The following is a 22,299-nucleotide window of genomic DNA, read 5'->3' as shown; positions in this document are numbered from 1 at the left end:
AAAATGGAGTATTTTGGGTTTTTTTTTTGAAACATGGGTTATTTTGGGAATTAATTTGAAAAAATGGGTTATTCATGTAAAAATTTCGAGGAGACAAAGAGAGAGAGAGAATATGAAAATAAGGATTTTATTATTGAAGAATGATTGTGTTACAAACTGATTTACATATGCATATATTTGTATACATAGTTACTTGACTATTAAGTAACAAACTTAGTAACAAATCCTTAACCCTAATTTACTTTGGGCTTATGCCACACACAACTTGGATTATATGCTATATCTCAACATATCCCCCTATAATCCAAGTTGCCAAACATATGTTAATCATAGTTGGTTTGAACTATTCACAATTTCTTTCTTAAATTTAGGAATCGGTCGATCTTCAATCCTTTGGTGAAAATGTAGGCCAACTTTGTTTCACTTGAGTAATGCACCACTTCAAGTTCACCTCGATTTACCTTCTGCCTAAGGAAATTAAATATAGCTTCGATGTGCTTACTCCTTCCATGCAAAACTGGATTCTTCGCAAGATTTATGGCTGACTTGTTGTCAATCTGCAACACCATAGGTTTCTTCACTTCGACCTACATTTCTTCAAGCACAAATCTGATCCAAATAGCTTGACACGCAACATATGATCCTGCTATATGTTCAATCTCACACGATGAAAGTTCCACCATATATTACTTTCTCGAGCACCATGAGATTGGGGCATTAAACACTTGAAATAAATAACCAGTTGTGCTTCTTCGATCTTCCTTATCTCTACGCCAATAACCATTGGAATATAAATTAATCATAGCTTATTTGCTTTCAGAGTCTTGTCGAAATATAACTCCATAGTTTATCGATCCTTTTTAAGTATCTCAGGATTCTTCTTGCAGCCTGCATGTGTGACACCCTTAGTTCACTCATGTATCTTCTCATTAATCCGACTGATAAACATATATTAGGTCGACTGTTGGACACATATCTCAGAGATCTGATCATTTGTTTGAACAAAGTTGCATCAAATTTGTCTTCCTCTCCATGATTCACCAACTTCAAATTTGGTTCGACATGTGAAGATGCAAAAGTCAAATCATCCATCCGAAATCTCTTGAGTATTTTTTGAACATACTTTCTTTGATGTAGCACCATAACTTGCTTCGACATTTGAAATTTCATGCCTAGGAAATAAGACAAGTTTCCTAGATCCGACATTTCAAATTCCTTTTTCATCAGCTCTTTAAACTTTGATAAGTTATCCAAGCTACTTCCAGTTACTAACATGTCATCAACATATAAGTAGTTGATTATTATATCTTGTGTCACAACATGAACATATACACAATACTCAGATTTGCATTTGACGAACATGGTGTGATGAGACTATTCTGAAGGATTTTACTTTAGCTTGTTTTGTATGGTTTCCTCTATATCGTGATAACTTTGTGTTACTATTATACTATTTTGGCATACCATGTATTTGTATGCGAGACATATATACTTATGTAACTCTTTTGCTATTGAATTATGTTTCTGCATCATGATTTAATAGCCTAATATATGTGATTTTATATACAAATTTTATTGTGTTATTACATTAATGCTTCTTATTTAGTGGTTTTTCTTTATTTAGCGGTATGAATCAGGTGAAAATGTTGCGCTCGAACTTCAAATTGTTCAGAAGACGATTGAGAAGACCAAGATGATCCGAGAGAAGATGAAAGCGTCGCAAAGTCATCATAAAAGTTATCATGACAAAAGGAGGAAAGAACTTGAGTTCCAGGTAGAGATCACGTGTTTTTAAGGGTTACTCTGGTAACTGGTGTTGGTAGAGCTCGGAAGTCTCGTATGCATACTTCGCGTTTCATTGGTCCGTACCAGATTTTGCAGTGGATAGAAATAGTGGCCTATCTATTTGCTTTACCACCGTCACTTGTTAATCTTCATGATGTGTTTTATGTGTCTCAGTTGAGAAGATATATTCCATATTTGTCTCATGTGATCCAAGTGGATGATGTGCAGGTGAGAGATAACCTGATTACCTTGGTGAAGGTATCTTGTGGAGGACCGACTGATGGGAACGTAACTTGGGGGCTTGAGAGCCAGGTGAGGGATTCATATCTGAATTTGTTCACTTAAGCTAATTTTCAAGGACGAAAATTATTTAAGTCAGGGAGAGTTATAACACCTAATTTTTATTAGATTAATTTTAATTAAATTATATATGTTCTGTGTGATTTAACTAATCATTGTGTAGTTGTGGGATATATAGAGAGAGTTAGAGTTTAGTAGAAACATTTATAATTGCTTAGAATTTTAAATAATTAAATAATAGTAAATTTAGTGGATTTATTAATTAAAATAGTAATATGAGGAGTTGGAGCATATTTGAGAATTAAAAGAATTAGAGGTTGATAGAAGTAATTTAGAATTATTTTTAATCACTTAAAATAATAATACTTGCTTAATTTAATTAAAATAAAATAAAAATTAAGGAGAATGGCAAAGTAGGGATTTGTAAGGAGGGATAGAACAGAGAAAACTAAATTAGGGATTTTGTATTATAAATAGAGATATTGAGAGAAGGTGAGGGTTTGGTCAATGTGAAATACAAAAAGGTTTTTGAGAGAAATCTTGAAGAGGAGTGTTAGAGCTTAAGAGAAGAACACTATTTCACCTTGCTTTTGCTGGAAAGTTCTGAAATCTAAGGTAAGGGGGAGAAACTATTCATCTATGGACGCTAAATCATGAAAGGGTAGAGAAGTTTTCTTAACCTTCAATAGGGTTGCTCATAAAATGATGTTTGATAAATTTGAAGAACTTTGATGGATGTTGTTGAATATTGATTGGGTGTTGATGAATTCTATGTGATAATTCTGTTTTGATTTTTGATGAAAACTTGGTGTTTTATGCCACGATTTTGAGTCATGAGTTCATGAGAGAAAAATTGTAGTTATGTCCATTATATGATGTTTGATGCATTAGTATTGGTATGGTGTGATTTTTAGGTGTTTCAAATGAATTAATTTGAGACTGATTTAGTGATTAAGGGTTGGGTTTGAAGAATTACTCATAGCCGAGAAATCTGTAATTTTTGAAAATCTGAGGAACGTCAATCGACCGACAAGGGGAAGCAATCGATTTAAGTGGTGTAATTTTTTGGAAAAATCTAAGGGTGTCAATCTATTGATATAGCAGTACAACTAATTGACAATGTGTAAATCTGGGAAAATTGCCCTCATGACAATCGGTTGTGGCAAAGTGACAATCAATTGTCATGCTTTTGAAAAAAACGTGATTTTGAGGTCTGGAACTTGGTGACAATCGGTTGTCACTGTATGTTTATGATATGCTTTGACGTTTTACCTCATAAATTTTTAAATGTGTATCCAAATGACTTATTGTTTGAAGTGTTAGGAAGTTAACACTTAGAGATATAATATAATAGTGATATGTGAATTGTTTGTGTATTATTCATATGCTTATTGTATTGGTGAAGTTTTTGTTCTTACGATCATTTAATGAATTAGTTGACATATCGCAACGATTTTGGTCATAACTTTTATTCCATAAGTCTGATTTAGATGTTTTTCAATGTGTTGGAAAGATAACACGCTGAACTACATAATGGTAGTGAGAGTTGGGGTGATTAAACTAGAATTATGTTTGGACTGTTTTTGTGTTTTTCATGATGATGTGATGAACCATTTAGCAAAACGTTGAGTTTCTGTTGTTGAGGAATTGATGTGGTAAATTACTAATATAATTGTAGGCTATTTGATTGTTGTATTTTGATGACGTGTGCGTCGTGATGCATGGTTTAAATGTGAAATTATCATGTTGATGTTGTACAGGAAATTATGTGGTTGATGTGATACAATTTGTGTTATTGAGTTATTGTGTTTATGCATACATTCATTCATTCATCATGAGTTGCCATTGTTGTGAAAGAGGAAATGACAAGTTTCGATGTTGGTGACTGGTAATTGTCCCAAGCTAGATATTGAGGCTTGGAGCTCGGTGTGGGGCTTATGGGTTCACAGATAATTGGAACCTGAATCATAATTGGAACCATTGTGAAAGAGGCAATTACAGGTTTCGATGTTGGTGATTGGTAATTGTCCCAAGCTTGATGTTGAGACTTGGAGCTCAGTGTAGGGCTCATGGGTTCGCAGTTGATTGGAACTCGATTCATAATTGGAACCATTGTTGAGATCGGTATCACATGCATATGAGTCTATAATATTGTTGAGAATCACATTGCATATTGATTGTGTATTATTGTGAAGTGGGTGAAATTTAAATACAGGTGTTATGTTATATATTGGATTATGTTTGAATTGTATTTCATTTAATCTACTCTGATTTTTTATGCGATGTTTATTATTTGAATGTATTTCTCACCCCTTTTGTTTGAATGTTGCCTTTTCATGGGCATCGTGCAGATACTCAGGAGTAGCTGATGCAGTAAGTGAAGTTAGCTCAAGGAGTTACTTCTTTAGTTCATTGTTTTAAAAGTCTTGCTTTGATCTTGTAACATCGGGGCCGAGAATGTTTTATTTGATTATTATGTCGAAGTTTAATAGTTCATTGGCTTATGTTGAAATGTTTAAGAGTTGAGTTTAATAACTCTTATTTTTAGAGAGGTATTCATTTAAATGGATTTTAAGACTAAATGTTGAATTTATGTTTATTTGTCCGACTAGGATCGATACTGCCACAATGATACCCTAAGTGAAGATGAGCGTGCGACGACAAGCGTTGTATGAAATTAGTATATTTCGTTGCATGTTTATTAACCATTGAATGATTTTAGAGGTTTTTCGTTGGTGACACCTTAAAATATCGTATAATTCTTAATACATAAGTTCCGGGGTTTAGGGTGTTACATAGTGGTATCAGAGAAGGTCGGTTCATCCAGCTAGGTTTGGTAATGTTGTTTGTTCCTTAGTACACGAAATATGTGTGAAACACTATAGGTGCTTGTTTTTTTTTCTAACCGCTTATTTACAGGAGCATGGTTGAAACAAGAGGGGGAAAACTTCTACTTCTATAAGATGTTTCAGGTGTCGAAGATTGGTTCGGAGTGTTGCTGGTTGCAAGAGTGCAAATTGTTGGATGAATCAGTGTTGTTTCCTGAGTTGTTGAGGAGGAAGATTCAAAGTTCATGTAGTCTCTTTTGAAAAATGAGTGTCATTTCTAGAGTTGGATGTCAGTGATGAGTGGTTTCTGTCTGCTAAGAAAATGGATGAGCTCTTAAAGGATGTCGCTATAGTATTTATGATATTAGATTCTATAAAGAATAAAGGTTAGGATGTGATTGGTGAGTTTCCGGTGGTGTGTGATTTTCCTAAAGAGTTTCCTGATGATATATATGATTTGTTGTTGGAGCGTGAAGTTGAATACTATAGACTTAGTATTTGGTATAGTCTGGTATTTGATGGCTCCTTATAGAATGTTTATTTCCGAGTTAAGTGAATTGAAGAAGCATCTGGAAGATCTGATTAAGAAGAAGTAAGTTCATATGAGTGTTTCATCGTGGGGTGCATCAATGTTGCTAGTTAAGAATAAAAATGGTAGCACGAGGTTGGTAGGTGTTTGTGTGTTTAGCAAGATAGATTTGCGTTCGGGTTATCATCAGATTCGTGTGAAGCCGAAAGATATTCCGAAGACTGCTTTCATAATGAGATATAGTCTTTACGAGTATTCGGTAAATTCCATTTGGCGTGTCTAATGCGCTTGGAGTGTTCATGGAATACATGAATAGAATCTTTCATCGTATTTAGACCAAATCATGGTTGTGTTTATAGATGACATCCTGATATACCCAAAGTCTGATGAAGGGCATGTGAGACATTTGAGAATTATATTGTAGACATTAAAAGGGAACCAATTGCACTCAAATTTGTCCAAGTGTGAGTTCTGGTAAAGAGAAGTGAGTTTCCTTGGTTATAATATTTCTAGTGGTGGTATAATTGTGGATCCATCGAAGATAGATGTTGTAGTGCAATGGGAGGCTCCAAAGTCTATCACTGAGAATATAATTGTCTTTGATTGACTGGTTACTACAAAAAGTGTAACATCCGAGGCCATAGAGGTCATAGAGTCATTACATGTTACACCCGAGGGCGAGGGAATGGTCGTTGGTGCATGAGGCATGACAATGAGACACTCCTAGCAACTTCTAGGGAAAAACTGAATTCACATCGAAATGAGAGGGTTCCTGAGGCTGTGCAGGTGTGAGATTGCATGGTTGAAGGAAGGATTATAAGTATTAATTGGTACTACTTATACCAACAAGATGCATCTTCTTTTCGGTAGCCTAACAGATAAGAACTCCATAGTTAAGCGTGCTTGACTTCGATTAGTATTTGGATGGCTGACCTTCTGGGAAGTTTCCCGAAAAGCGTGTGAGTGAGGGCAAAATATGCTGAAAATACTCGTGTTGGTTTATAGGGTCAGTCGATAATCCTGAAAGCAGTCTGAGGCGTTACAAATGGTATCAGAGCCAGACCTCTCCCAGTACGATGTGGTTCAGGGAAGAACCAATGGGAAGCTGGTGGGCATGTAACACTCGAGGCCAGAGAGTGGTTACATGTTATACCTGAGGGCGAGGGAGTGGTTGTCGGTGCATGAGGCATGACAATGAGACACTCCTAGCAGCTTCTAAGGAAAAACTGAATTCACATCGGAATGATAGGGATCCTGAGGCTGTGCAGGTGTGAGATTGCATGGTTGAAGGAAGACTTATAAGGATTAATTGGTACTACCTATACCAACAAGATGCATCTTATTTTCAGTAGCCTAACAGATAAGAAATCTATAGTTAATCGTGCTTGACTTGAATTAGTATTTGGATGGATGACCTTCTGGGAAGTTTCCCGAAAAACGTGTGAGTGAGGACAAAATATGCTGAAAACACTCGTGTTGGTTTATGGGGTCAGTCGGTAATCCTGAAAGTAGTCTGAGGCGTTACAGGAAGTCCATTGAAGGTTTGTCAAAGTTAGCATTGTCATTGACTCGGTTGACTTGAAAGGGATAAGCCTATGTTTAGGATGTGCATTGTGAAATAAGTTTCCAAGAACTCAAGAAGAAGTTGACATTTACTCCAGTTTTGATTTTTGTCGAATCCAAGTGAGTCTTTTGTTGTATATTGTGATGCTTCGAAGATGGGTTTAGGAGATGTGTTGATGCATAATGGTCAGGTGGTAGCTTACGCTTCTAGACAATTGAGAGTTCATGGGAAGAATTATCCCATGCATGATCGCGAGTTAGCAATAGTAATATTCGTGTTGGAGATTTGGAGACACTACCTGTTTTGGCTACATATTTGAGGTGTGCAGTGATCAAAAGAGTTTGAAATATTTGTTTGATCAATAGGAATTGAATATGGGGCAGAGGATATGGCTCGAGTTCTTGGAAGATTATGATTTTTTTTTCTAAATTACCATCTAGATAAAGCGAATGTTGTAGCTGATGCATTGAGCAGGAAGTTCTTGCACATGTCAATGCTTATGGTTCGGGAATTGGAGTTTGTAGAAAAATTTCGAGATATGAGTTTAGCAAGTGAAGAAACTCCTATCAATGTGAAGTTATGTATGTTGAAGCTAACTAGTGGTATTCTGAAGAAATCAGTGGGGGTCATAAGATTGACTTAGGATTGATGGATCGTTGGGTGTTGATCAATCAAGAAAAATATGGAGAGTTAAGGATTGATGAGAACGGTTTGATGAGATTCAGGGATAATGTTTGTGTTCTAGGTGGGCTAGAACTTAAGAAGAGTATTCTTGAGGGAGGATATCAAAGTGGTCTGAGTATTCATCCTGGTTCTACAAAGATGTATCAAGACTTGAAGAAGTTGTTTTGGTGGCTTGGTATGAAGAAAGAAGTTTGTGAGTTTGTTTATGCTTATTTGACTTACCATAAGTTAAAGATTAAACATCAGAAGTCGTTGGGTCTGATGCAACCATTGAATATTCCAAAATGGAGGTGGGACAACATTTCTATGGATTTTGTGTCAGGTTTTCCGAAGACTGTTAAGGGTAATGATTTGTTTTGGGTGATTGTTGATAGGCTGACTAAATTGGCTCATTTCATATCGACCAGGATCAACTATACTTTGCAGAAGTTAGTTGAGCTGTATATTGAGAAGATTGTTAGTTTGCATGGTATACCTTTGAGTATTGTGTCAGATAGGGATTTGCAATTTACGTCAAGATTTTGGGAGAGTTTGCATAAGGCTTTGGGTACTGAGTTACATTTGAGTTCTGCTAATCATCCGCAGATGAATCGTCAGACAAAGGGGACTACCCAATTCTTATAAGCATTGTTGAGAGCTTGTGTTCTAGAACAACGAGGTGCTTGGGATAACTTTTTACCATTGATTGAGTTCACCTAAAATAACAGTTTCCATTCTAGTATTAGAATGTCACCATTCAAGGTTGTATATGGGAGGAGATGTAAGACTCCTTTGTGTTGGTACAAATCAAGCGAGGATGTTGTGCTCAGACCTGAAATTGTTCAGCAGATGACTGAGAAGATCAAGATGATCTGAGAGAAGATGAAAGCGTCACATAGTCGTCATAAAAGTTATCATGACAAAAGGAGGAAAGCACTTCACTTCCAGGTAGAGATCACATGTTTTTTAGGGTTACTTTGGTAACTAGTGTTGGTAGAGCTCGGAAGTCTCATAAGCTCACTCAGTGTTTCATTAGTCCGTACCAGATTTTGCATGGGATATAAGGAGTGGCCTATTGGATTGCTTTACCACCGCCACTTGTTAATCTTTATAATGTGTTTCACGTGTCTCAGTTAAGTAGATATATTATGGATTCGTCTCATGTGATTCAAGTGGATAATGTGCATGTGAGAGATAACCTGACTATTGAGGTATCACCCATGCGGATAAAGGGTCAGGAAGTGAAGCAGTTGCATGGAAAAGAGATTACCTTGGTGAAGGTAGTTTGGGGAGGACCAACTGGTGGAAACGTAACTTGGGGGATTGAGAGCCAAATGAGGGATTCATATCTGAATCTGTTCACCTGAGGCAATTTTTTAGGATGAAAATTATTTAAGTGGGGGAGATTTGTAACACCCCATTTTCATTAGATTAATTTTAATAAAACGATATACGTTATGTGCGATTTAATTAATCGTTGTGTAGTTATGGGGTGTAAAGAGAGAGAGATAGAGTTTAGTAGAATCATTTAGAATTGTTTAGAATTTTAAATAATTAAATAATAGTAAATTTGGTGGATTTATGAATTAAAATAGTAATACGAGGAGTTAGAGCATGTTTGAGAATTAAAAGAATTAGAGGTTGATATAAGTAATTTAGAATTATTTCTAATCACTTAAAATAATAGTAGTTATTTGATTTAACTAAAATAAAGTAAAAATTAAGGAGAATGACAAAGTAGGGATTTTAGGAGTAAGGAGGGATAGAATAGAGAAAGCCAAATTATGGATTTTGTATCATAAATAGAGAGGTTGAGAGAAAGTGGGGGCTTGGTCAGTACGTGAAATAGGAAAAGGTTTTGGAGAGAAAGCTTGAAGAGGAATGCTAAGGCTTGAGGGAAGAACACCACCAACCACCTTGCTTTTGCTGGAAAATTCTGAAATCTAAGGTAAAGGGGAAAAATTATTCATCTATGGGAACTAAATCATGAAAGGGTAGAAAGATTTTCTTAACCTCCAATAGGGTTGCTCATAAATTGATGTTTGATGAATTTGATAGATGTTGTTGAATATTGAATGGTTGTTGATGAATTGTATACGATAATTATGTTTTCACATGATTGAATGGAATTGCAATGGTGTCTTGTTATGCTCTTGAGTTTTGATGAAAATTTGGTGTTTTAGGGCATGATTTTAAGTAATAAATTCATGAGAAAAATGGTAGTTTATGTCGATTATATGATGTTTGATGCATTAGTGTTGGTAGGATGTGATTTTTAGGTGTTTCGAATGAGTTAATTTGGGATGGTTTGGTGATTGAGAGTTGGGTTTGAAGATCTACTTATAGCAGAGAAATCTGGAAATTTTGAAAATCTGAGGAATGTCAATCGATTGACAAGGGGAAGCAATCGATTGAAGCAATGTAATTTTTTGAAAAATCTAAGGGTGTCAATCGATTTATATATTAGTAAAATCGATTGACAATGTGTTAAACCTAGGAAAATAACCCTCATGACAATCGATTGTGGTAGAGTGACAATCGATTGTCATGCTTTTGAAAAAAAACGTGATTTTGTGGTTTGGAACTTGGTGACAATCGGTTGTCGCTGTATGTTTATGATATGCTTTGACGTTTTACCTCATAACTTTTTTTAATTGTGTATCCAAATGATATGTCGTTCGAAGTGTTAGGAAGCTAACACTCACAACTATAAAATGATAGTGATAGGTGAATTGTTTGAGTATTATCATATTCCTATTGTATTAGTGAAGTTTTTGTTCATATGTTCGGTTAATGAATTAGTTGACATATTGCGATGATTTTGGTCATAACTTTCATTCCATAATTCCGATTTAGATGTCGTTCGAAATGTTGGAAAGCTAACATGCTGAACTGCACAGTGGTAGTGGGAGTTGGGATGATTAAACTAGGATTATGTGTGTACTTGTTACTGTGGTTTTCATGATGATGTGGTGAATCGTTTAGCGAAACGTTGAGTTTTCGTTGTTGATGAATTAATGTGGTAAATTGCTAATATAATTGTGGGTTGTTTGATTGTTGTATTTTGATGACATGTGGGTTATGATGCATGGTTTCAATGTGAAATTATCCTGTTGATGATGTACAGGAAATTATGCGGTTGATGTGATACAATTTTTGTTGTTGGGTTGTTGTGTTTATGCATATATTCATTCATGTATCATGAGTTGCCGTTGTTGAGAAATAGGCGATTACATGTTTCGATGTTGGTGATCAATAATTGTCCCAAGCTTGATGTTGAGGCTTGGAGCTCGGTGTGGGGCTCATGGATTCACAGTTAATTGGAACCCGAATCATAATTAGAACCATTGTGAAAGAGGCGATTACATGTTTTAAAGTTGGTGATCGATAATTGTCCCAATCTTGATATTGAGGCTTGAAGCTTGGTGTGAGGCTCATGGATTCGTAGTTGATTGGAACCCAGTTCATAATTGGAACCATTGTTGAGATCGGTATTGCATGTATATGAGTCTATAATATTGTTGAGAGCCACATTACATATTGATTGTGTATTATTGTGAAGTGGGTGGAATTTAAATATATGTGTTGTGTTATATAGTTGGTTATGTTTGAACTGTATTGTATTTAATCTACTCTGATTGTTTATGTGCCGTTTATTATTTAAATGTATTTCTCACCCCTTCTGTTTGAATATTTCATTTTCATGGACAACGTGCAGATACTCAGGAGTAGCTGATGTAGTAAGTGAAGTTAGCTAAAGGAGTTACTTCTTTAGTTCGTTGTTTTAGAAGTCTTGCTCTAATCTTGTAACATTGGGGTCTAGAACATTTTCATTTGATTATTCTGTTGAAGATTAATAGTTCATTAGCTTATGTTGAAGTGTTTAATAATTATTATTTTTGAAGAAGTATTCATTTAAATGGGTTTTAAAGACTAAATATTGAATTTGTTTATTTATCCGATTAAGATTGATACCGCCGGAATGATACCCTAAGGGAATGTGAGCGTGCGATGACAAGTGTTGTATGAAATTAATATATTCCGCTGCATGTTTATTAATCGTTGAATGGTTTTATAGATTTGTCGTTGATGACACTTTAAATTATCGTATAATTCTTAATACATAAATTTCAGGGTTTAGGATATTATAGTTCCTTGTAACACCTTACACAAAATCACCCCAATGTTTGTTGAGGCCTAAAATAAAAATTTATACGCGAGCTTTTAATCATGAGTAAAAATATTTAATTATGAACTTATAAAATGCTTTTAGTCATGAGTAAAAATATTTAATTATAAACTTATATTTTATTTTATTTTTGCAAATCTTTATGTTTTAAAGAAAAAATATTATGATATGGATAATTTTGTTACACGGTCAATGTAATTTTTTTATAGTATTAACACATTATGAAATAAATAAAAAATAATCAGTTGAGGGCCTAATATTCAAAAATAAAAGAATTAGGGGCTTAGTTAATAAATTGGAGATCTAATTTTTAAGTATATATTACATCGAAAATTTGACGTCTAAAGCCATAACCTTATATAATTGTGATCATACTATATAGTTTTTTCGTCATAGCATATGTAATTGTTTGAATAACATATTGTCTCAATCATACATATCAATCCAATATTTCGTTCATCAAAACATCATCCTGGATTTTTATTCCTATGGCACTTTTGGCAAAGTTCCTATTACATTCAACAAGAACAATTTTGAATTCGATAATTTTTTTTAAAACTTAAATCAATTTGAGTTATTAGTTGATTGAGTTTGAAGCTTTTAATAAAATAACAATTGAACTAGTTTATAAATATAAAAAAGAGTAAAATTAACAATAATAATAATTAGATTAACTTGTATAAAATGATACTATAACTAATAAAAATAAATCATGATTTGTAATAAAACAATTCTTACCAAATTCGAACACCTACTTTTAAATATATGAACTTATAATAAACTATAAATTATAAGTTCAAAATAGGTATCACCGAATAAACCTCCACATGTATTTATCAAAATTGTCTTTCATGTTTATTAGGTAAACTATTCAAGCACTATTCAAGCACTTGTTATAAGTACTAACTTTTCTAGTATGAGGTTTTTTTTTTGGTAAAACTAAAAAATTATCTTTTATTTTTTTAACTTTTAATATTTTAGTTCATATTAATAAAAAATTATATTTAGTAACTGTTTTTTAGCATGAGATTGTAGCTTTTTTTTATTAGTTTATGATTTTTTTTATCAAACGCTATATAAAATAGTTGAGCTTAACACTTTACCTTGTCATTTTTTTATTAAAATACATTTTTATCATTTATAATTTATTATAATTTAAAATAAAATAAGGCTTAAATAATAATTTTCATCCTGAAAATTGACGTATTTTTTAATTGATCCTTAATTTTTTTTGAAAATAATCTCTAAATATTAAAATCATTTTGATTTTAATCTTTAAAGTGAAAATTCACAAGGAAAATTAAAAAAAAAAACTCGTAGAAAATTTGTAGATTTTAAATCCCCAAAATTTAAAAGGAAAATTCACATGATACAAGGGACCAAATAACTATTTAAACTATAAATAAAAAATATAAAACAAAATATATTTAAAATAATTTATAATCCTCTTAATGTAGTTTTTTCTCCATTTTTCATTCCATCTTCCTTCATTCTCTTCATTCTCCGATTTTAACCTCACTCTCGATTGCTGCTCACTAGTACTTTATCATATGTCATCTACGAATAAAATTTATATATGTCATCTACGAATATATATATATATATATATATATATATATATATATATATATATATATATATATATATATATATATATATATATATATATATATATATATAACAATATATCATATAACTATTTCTAATATTTTACAGTAAAAAAAAATTAATACTACAAAACCAAGCATATATATTGAAGATTCATTATTTATATATTTTTAAAATATAGAATTACATATATTTTGGTTAAAAAACTTAAAAAACACTTTTGAAAAAAAAATAGATTTACATGAAATGAAAAATTTAAATAAATTCTTATGAAAAATGATTTAAATATTGTATCTTTTTTATAAACCTTTTATAAAATTTAATATTTCAAATAATAATTTAAATTTAAAATTTAAATATAAATAATAATATCTATAGTGAAAATATAAATATTATCGAAGAGATGATGAATCAAGTCAATAATAGAGTTTAAATAATTTTAATTTATTGCATTAATAAATCTAAAAAAATATTTAGAAATCATTTGTTATACCTTTTTAAATATGATTTTTATTACATTAAAAATTTTAAAATATGAATACACTTTTCGTGACAAAAACTTTAAATAAAAAATAGAATTGCATATATTTATTTGTTATAAATGTTTTAAATATGAGTTTTATAGCATATAATATATTTGGTAAAAAATTCACTAATAAAAAACTTCAAATAAAAAGTTAATTTAAATAATTTATCATTTGATTTGAATATTTTTATCTTTTTGTCACGCCTATTTTTAATATTTTTAAAAGTTATATGATTTTATACTCCCAAATAAATAATGATTTTATTGTATTGAAAAATATTTAAAAAGAATATTTAACAAATAAATAGTTTAAATGTATTTTTGAAACAATTATGTAATTTTATTAAAGAGATATTCTCTGATTAATACTCAAATTTGAGAATAATGAATTGAATGTAATCCTCGGTCATATGTTTATTTTTGGCAATTTCTTTTGAACCCTTATTGTGTGGCTGACACCTCTGAAAACTTAAAACTGCTTTCAGAAACTTTCGAAGATGCATCTCTGAATACATCTTAAATCTACCCATCCTTCGTAAATCAAACAACCACTCCAATTTTGTCAAAAAATGATTTGGAGATGCATCTCCGAATATTTCTGAGGTAAATTCGAAGATGCATCTCCAAAAGCACATTTCTTTCTTCATAAATCAAACAGTCACCCCATTTTTGTCAAAAAATGGTCTGGAGATGCATCTACGAATACTTTTGGGGTAAATTCGAAGATGTATCTTCGAAATCTTCTCTGCATGTTTATTGGGCATGAACATTGTCCTAAGTTTATATATTTTTTAACCCAAAGTCATTTTAATTTGACTAACATTGCCATTATTTGATTCAAACATTAATAAACACGAATATCATAGGACAAGGTAATGTGTCAATTAAAAAAACATCAAATCATATTACAAACATTATTCTCAAAGTACGAAAAAAAAACTAAAACATCCCAAAATACAAGTAAAATCATAATCTACTATGGATGCCTAATCCTAACCCCTGCCTCCTCCTATGTTGCAGGTAACCTAAGGCATTTCGTGCCTCAATAAGAACGGAACGTGCTAGGGAAACCACATCATCCTCACCTCTCTTAAACAACCCATACTTTATGCTCTAACGCGTAATCCACATAATATTCTGGCAGATCGACAATACATCAATGACATCGATGACATGGCCATGCCTGGTATGCTCATTCTCCAGGATCTCCTTATGAGCACGCCTAGGTGGACGTCCATGAGCTTCTGGTGTCATATGACAGGGTGTGACAGTATAAAACCAAGTCATGTTACCGTCCATATAATGCCACTGACTTGTGGCTGACATACTCTGACACTCCTCTAGTACCTGATGACTATTGTAATTCACCAGCATGTCATCAAGCTGTATGCATACGACGCTGTTAGGAGCAACCACGAATGGGGATCTCATAATGATATGCACATATTTAAACTGACGCATGCATCACTCTGGTAGATACCTGTACATCAGATTCATCCTACATGCGAGTCATCCGGAGTAAAATGAAATGGGGTCGAAGGGAATAATGTCCTGGTGAGTGTTGTACAATGTCCAATCAATGCCATTATGCTGAGTCCAACAAATATACACACGGAACAGCCACACAACTTCATTCCCTCTACGCAAGCAATATAGGCAAGTACGTGGCCAATCCTCAGTATACTCTAGCACATGATAAAACACGTGTATGCAGTAGAAGTGGGATATGATCCATCCCTAAAAATGAATAAGAAAAAAGTATCAGTAACAAGTGAAAAAATGATTTTAATATTAATAGTGGCTATGGAAATTACCGTTAGTAGGGTGAAGGAGCCTGTCATTTGCTTTATCGTCCAAAGAGAACCTTCACTCAGTTTGGAGTACAAGAATACTAAACAGGCGCCCCCTAGTTCGACTCGTGAATGGCCAACAAATCGATGAAATACTTAAGGTATGCCACATCGATGCAAGTTGTACTTTTGTCCACAAAAATGGACGTGCCAACCAAGAATAGGAGGAAACACCTCAAAACACACTCCAGATGGTAGGTAAACGGTAGATCACCACCGTCAGCATTCTCGACCAACTCCAAGTTGTTTTGATACAACGTATCCAAGTAAGAAAATTTTGCATGTGCACCTTTGGTGCTCTCACACTACATCAGGGAATCCATTGGTCAGCTCCCAAATAAATGACCATCATCTTCTGGACTTTATCACGTTTGATCTTGGAATGATCAAGTAACTTGCCCCTGATGGGAAGGTGTAGAAGGCAAGCGATGTTATATAGTGTAAGCGTCATCTTGCCAATGGGGAATCGGAAATATGACGTTTCCTTATGCCATCTCTCAACAAAAGCTCCTTGCATGCCATGGCTAATGATCTTGTACCCAGAAGAACACAAGACTGCAAGACCGGAGTATTGAAGGACACTCTAGAACCAATGATCCTTAGGATGATAAAGCTTCAAAATATTTCGATTGTGGTTAACAAACTTCAAACAATCGCGCTCATGTTAAATAAACAAAATATCAGTTGCAAAGCAAGTGTTTAAAACATATAAATAAAAATCGTTAACAAAAATACCTCTCCAGTCCAGACATGTCCAACAACATGATCTCTATAGCATATCAGTAAAAAGGTGTCAGAGGGCCCTCCTGGAATTGCGTCTGAAAGTGGAGGAACACCATCATGTGCCACAGTAGGAGCTTCCTCCGGGTCTACGTAATCAGGGGAGACGTGCCCATGAGATGAGGACCCCTGTGACATGCGGCTCCTCGAAGTCAATGCTTCCTCCTCAAGAGGCCTATGGAATGTTCCCCACCTAAATTGTCCTGCTCATTCTGAAGCCTAGCCCTCTCACGTCGAAGAACACATGCTGGGTTTCACGACTGAGTCTCAGTCTGTCGTCATTGTTTGCAGCCATTTTTTCTTGAAATAAATACGAGAAAAAGACATCAGTTTGCATCCAAGACAATTTCAGATATGCATCTCCGAAAACCAGTAAACCACCAATTTAAAGATGCATCTCTGTAAAAGCTTGTGTTTTCATCAATGACAGAAGTTGATTCCATTCTTGACATAACAATCCAAAATGCAATCAAATCATAGTGCATGTCTCTAATAACTATCTATTTCGAATTTGATTACTACCTAATGCATTTATAAAAAACTATTTTACCTAATACATTAATCAAAAATCAAAATAAGTTAAATGAGAAACTTACTCAAAAAAATGTTGAGGATGAATAAGTGGATTTAGGTGGGATTGAAATGCTTGAAATAGAGATAGTGCTTATCCTTGAAGAAACTTGAAAAATGGACTGTAAGTATGTTGCTACGAGCTCTAATGTTGTTTGAATTTGAGGATGAAAACATTTCAGAAAATGAAGGATGAGAAAAGGAGGGTGTGACCCGATATATATACATTAAACACGCTTAGAGGTGCATCTTTGAATATTCCCTTGAATATGAAATAAAGGGTTATTTTAGAGATACATTGGCAAATAAATCCTAAAACAAATACGAAGATGCATCTCTAAATTAAATTTTGAAAAAATGAAAAAATAACACGTTCAAAGATGCATCTTTGAAAACTAGAGATACTTTTGACTTTTCGCCGAGGATTTGAGAGAACTTATAAAGATAAAAAAAATTGTGTTATTTTAAGTAAGATAAAATCATTACGGTCTAAATTTCACTTAGACCAAATATTCTCAGTTGAATGTTGTTTTATGCTACTCATATGTGTATTTATTATTATTATTATTTTTCATTAATTTTTAAAAATAAATTGAATCAATTTTACTCAAGCTCTTTATCAATTAAACAAATTGTTATTTACTTATTATTATTTTCCAATATACTATACTATTTATTTATAATTAATAATTTATTTTAAAATATGAAAAGTTACAATTATATAATTTTCTTTTTTTTGGAAAGTCTATCTATAAAATAGGCAAACTAATTTCGCAATAAATTGTTAGAGGGTTTATAATAAAGTAGAAGAAAACCCTATTTCTAAATTAGAAATCAAATTTTTTTCTTCTCTCTCTTAAAACTTTTCCAATTTCATCACCACTTTCAATTTCACAAACCGATCGTTTTTTGTGACCTTTCCCCGTAAATAAAATGCCAACAACTCAAAAACCTCTCTTTGACTCTTAACCTTCTCTGCAAATTCGAAGCCACGATGAAGAGAGCGAGAACGGGAAAGGTTGATACCTTCTTCTTCTCGCTCTGTAGACAACGATCCTTCCAAATTCTCATCGTCATCGCTATTTTCTACGTTCTTTTGTTCATTCTCGAAATCCCCTTCGTTTTCAAAAACACCGCCACGCGCTCCGAGAGGTACGCGCTCGAGCAACAGCAACAATTTCAACCGAGTCAGTCTCAGGCCCACGGATTCTCTCGCCGCCGCAATCGCCGTTCGATTCTCTCTGGATTGCTACTGAACGACACCGCATTTGATTCCGAGGTTTATCAATCAGCGTACCGAGTTGGGAGGAGGGTTTGGGAGGAACTTGAATCGGGGAAAACGCCGATTCAAACCGGTGCCGTTTTGAAACCGGAGGAGGGGTTATGTCCGCAATCGGTGGATGTCTCCGGGGCGGATTTTGTGGGGAATGGGAGTTTGATGACGATTCCTTGTGGGTTGACGTTAGGGTCGCATATAACGGTGATTGGGATGCCGTTGGGGACACCGGAGGGTAAGAAGTCTCATTTTATTGTGGAGTTGCAGGGTTTGAAAACTGGTGAAGGTGAGGACCCACCTAGGATATTGCATTTCAATCCTAGGTTGAAAGGGGATTGGAGTAGGAAACCTGTGATTGAGCTTAATACTTGTTATAGGATGCAGTGGGGTACTTCTTTGAGATGTGATGGTTGGAAATCTAGGGCTGATCAAGATACTGGTAATAATTGATTACTAACTTTATATTATAATTTTATGTATGCGTTTGCGTATTTAATGTTCAATTTCATGATGATTGAGTATATTGTTATACTAAAGTATGCATGTTGGTTAATAGTTACTATTACTAGTTTTGACTAGAAGTAGTAAAAAGTAGCATTTAAGTTGGCTTGAAGATTTGAGATTAGGTTTTATATTGAATTTGATTTTAGAGTAAAATCATTCAAACATGTTGTTTCACTTTAATCTCAGTTACAACTAGAAAGAACCAAGTAATTAGGCTCAAATGGATGGGTTAAGGATGAATTGTCCGGGAAAATCAGAGTTTGAATCCTGGCTGAACAATTCTTGGTCGGACTTTATGTAGTTTCTGGTCGAACTTTGGATTACCTGTGGTCCGTTCCCTGGGAACAAGAGGGTTGAGACTAAAAAAAACTCTGTTACAACTATGTCAATTGTACAAAATGAGTATTTGGGTTTGATTATGAGTGTTTCCACCATGCGTTGGCAGTGAAGTTCCAAGTTGTAGATTTGGGGTTCACTGTTTGTTCAAATGTCAACTGCCCATGGTTCGATTTACTGAAATGCAGATATATGGTGGATTAAAAATGCTTTGATTTTTCATTTGAATGATTGATGTACTGAATAGATGAAATGAGGCTACTATTACTATGCGGGCATATGGCATAGATAACTGTCTTGTTATAAAATTGTGCCCCAGTTCAGTTCATTCTTGATGTATTTTTTATCCATTGTAATTGTGATGGCTTTAAATTGAGTTGTTAATTTTATGTTTGAAACAGTTGACGGGCTGGTGAAGTGTGAGAAGTGGATTGGGGGAGAATCCAGAGATGATAGACATGCAGTGGAGTATAAATCAGAATGGTGGTTGAAGAGACTCATAGGTCGGACAAAAAGAGTAACAGTTGATTGGCCATTCCCATTTAATGAGAACAAGCTATTTGTTCTTACTCTTAGTGCTGGATTGGAGGGCTACCATTTTAATGTTGATGGGAGGCATGTGACCTCCTTTCCTTATCGCACTGTGAGTAATGAATGCCATCCAACTTGCCAACCTGAAGTTGGGTTTCTATCATTTCTTAATTTTGCATTTTAATTTAAGCAGGGCTTTACTCTTGAGGATGCTACTCGACTCACTGTAACCGGAGATATTGACGTCCATTCTATATTTGCTGCCTCCTTGCCTTCACTGCATCCTCGTATTTCTCCACAGCAGTATCTTGAATTTTCAACCAGATGGCGTGCCCCACCACTACCTGAGTTTGGGGTTGAATTGTTCATCGGCATCCTATCAGCTGGAAACCATTTCGCTGAGCGGATGGCTGTGAGAAAGTCGTGGATGCAGCATAGCCTTATCAAATCTTCAGAAGTGGTGGCTCGTTTCTTTGTAGCACTGGTATGCTGACAAGGCGACACACCCCTTTTGCTTCTTAGTTATTTCTTTTCTTCTGATGTTAGTAACATGTTAATCTTTTTACAGCACCAGAGAATAGAAATTAATGCAGAGTTGAAAAAGGAAGCAGAATTTTTTGGAGATATTGTTATTGTGCCTTACATGGATAACTATGACCTTGTTGTGTTGAAAACAGTGGCTATATGTGAATATGGGGTAAGTTGCTGTTTGTTTATAATTCACAGTTTGAAAAATGAAAATTTTCAAGAGGATAGATAAGATGTGCCACATTGTTTGTAGGTTCATACAGCGGCTGCAGCTTACATCATGAAAGGTGACGATGACACGTTTGTGAGGGTGGACGCTGTTATAAATGAAGCAAGGAGTGTTCCAGATTTTATGAGCTCTTATATTGGGAATATAAATTATCATCACAAACCCTTGCGCCATGGTAAATGGGCTGTGACATATGAGGTAATCAGAATCTGCTGCAATGTTTTTTCATCATATTTCACTTAATACTGGTGGTAATTTTTGTGTTTGCGAATATTGATTTCCATTGGCTCCCTTCTGTTTTCAGGAGTGGCCAGAAGAGGATTACCCGCCATATGCTAATGGCCCGGGTTATATTCTGTCTTATGATATTGCACACTACATTGTTTCTGAATTTGAGAAGCATAAATTAAGGGTTAGTGTAAAACATCAGTGCACAATTTCCCTGTTGTATTGTTATTTGATCAAGTATCTCCATGCCGGTGCATATGACGGCCATTATGACTGAAGTTGTTCGATTTTTTCTTCTTAATGCAGTTGTTTAAAATGGAAGATGTGAGCATGGGAATGTGGGTAGAGAAATTTAACAGCACAAAACAAGTGTACTATTCGCATAGTTTAATGTTCTGCCAGTTTGGGTGTATTGAAGGCTATTACACAGCCCATTACCAATCTCCAAGACAGATGGCGTGCCTTTGGGAAAAATTGCAGCGGCAAACAAGTCCTCTATGCTGCAACATGAGATAACAAAGTGGTGTATTAGACTCAATCTTTGAGTTCTCAGAGGGACAACAAAAACAAGTTTTGCAGTCATAGGTTAGCTTTGAATATTTGTAAATACAGTGGAGCTTAGATAGAAACCTTAACACTGTATAAATGGCCTTTTAAATTCCATTATTTATAAATTCTTTTGATAAGAAAATTTCACTACTCTGTTATTATCTGGTTATCTCATATGGTCATTGTGAATATAGGAAGCTTCCTACATCCTGCTTTGAAAAATGTTATTAGGACACTTTATAATGTAATCTTTTTATCACAGAATTACTGGTTCCGGTGTATTTCAAAAGGGAACATGAACTAAATATTCTAGTCGAAATCACGCAAATTTGCAACCTTTTGTAATCTGAAGGTTTCAAGTTTCATTATTTTCTTCTGAATTGCAGATAGGGGGAGTTTGGGTTTTAGTTTGGATTTTTCTATCAAAATTTTAGTTTCATTATTTTCTATGGGGGCTATTTTGTTCGGGTGCTAAATCACCACAACGATGAAAAGTAAAAAATGCTCATATAATTCCGAGTTGCATGTTTAGACGCACTCATTTTACACACACTACACACTTTCTTGAGTGAGCCATTACATATTATCCAAAAATTTGAGATGCATATGTATGCGTAAGAGTTTTTAGAACAAGTGGAAAATATTCTTTTATATCCTTATTCTTTATTCAGAATCAAGTATATTGTAGACTCAAAATTTTGATAAGAAAAAGTGTTGTTCAAGTCAATTCTTTAATGAGTTATTTTGTTTATCTTACTCTTTGTCTTTTAAAGACTTATTTCTTCTCTAAAAAAGGGTTTTTGATTTTGTTTAAAAACTTTATTCTGAAAATGGAGTATCAAAGACTAATGCTAATCAAAAATGCTAATCAAAAGTAACTTCATCAAAGTCTTAAAATGTCCTAATCAGAAGTAACTTCATTTTAA

General features: G+C 34.0%; 1 protein-coding gene across 1 annotated transcript; it reads left to right on the top strand.

The window, feature by feature from the left end:
* Window positions 1–17,998: 17,998 nt before the first annotated feature.
* Window positions 17,999–21,640, top strand: LOC127073861 (hydroxyproline O-galactosyltransferase GALT6). The gene is made up of 7 exons (XM_051015101.1): window positions 17,999–18,907; window positions 19,710–19,951; window positions 20,033–20,323; window positions 20,408–20,536; window positions 20,621–20,794; window positions 20,901–21,008; window positions 21,131–21,640. Exons 1-7 carry the CDS (start codon window positions 18,187–18,189, stop codon window positions 21,338–21,340), a joined length of 1,875 nt encoding a protein of 624 aa, XP_050871058.1. The 5' UTR covers window positions 17,999–18,186; the 3' UTR covers window positions 21,341–21,640.
* The last annotated feature ends 659 nt before the right edge of the window (window positions 21,641–22,299 follow it).

This window comes from Lathyrus oleraceus, chromosome 4 (genome assembly GCF_024323335.1).
Source record: "Lathyrus oleraceus cultivar Zhongwan6 chromosome 4, CAAS_Psat_ZW6_1.0, whole genome shotgun sequence".
Lineage (NCBI taxonomy): Eukaryota > Viridiplantae > Streptophyta > Magnoliopsida > Fabales > Fabaceae > Lathyrus > Lathyrus oleraceus.
Note: the sequence above shows the minus strand (reverse complement) of the source record. Positions and strands in the feature narration are given on the sequence as shown.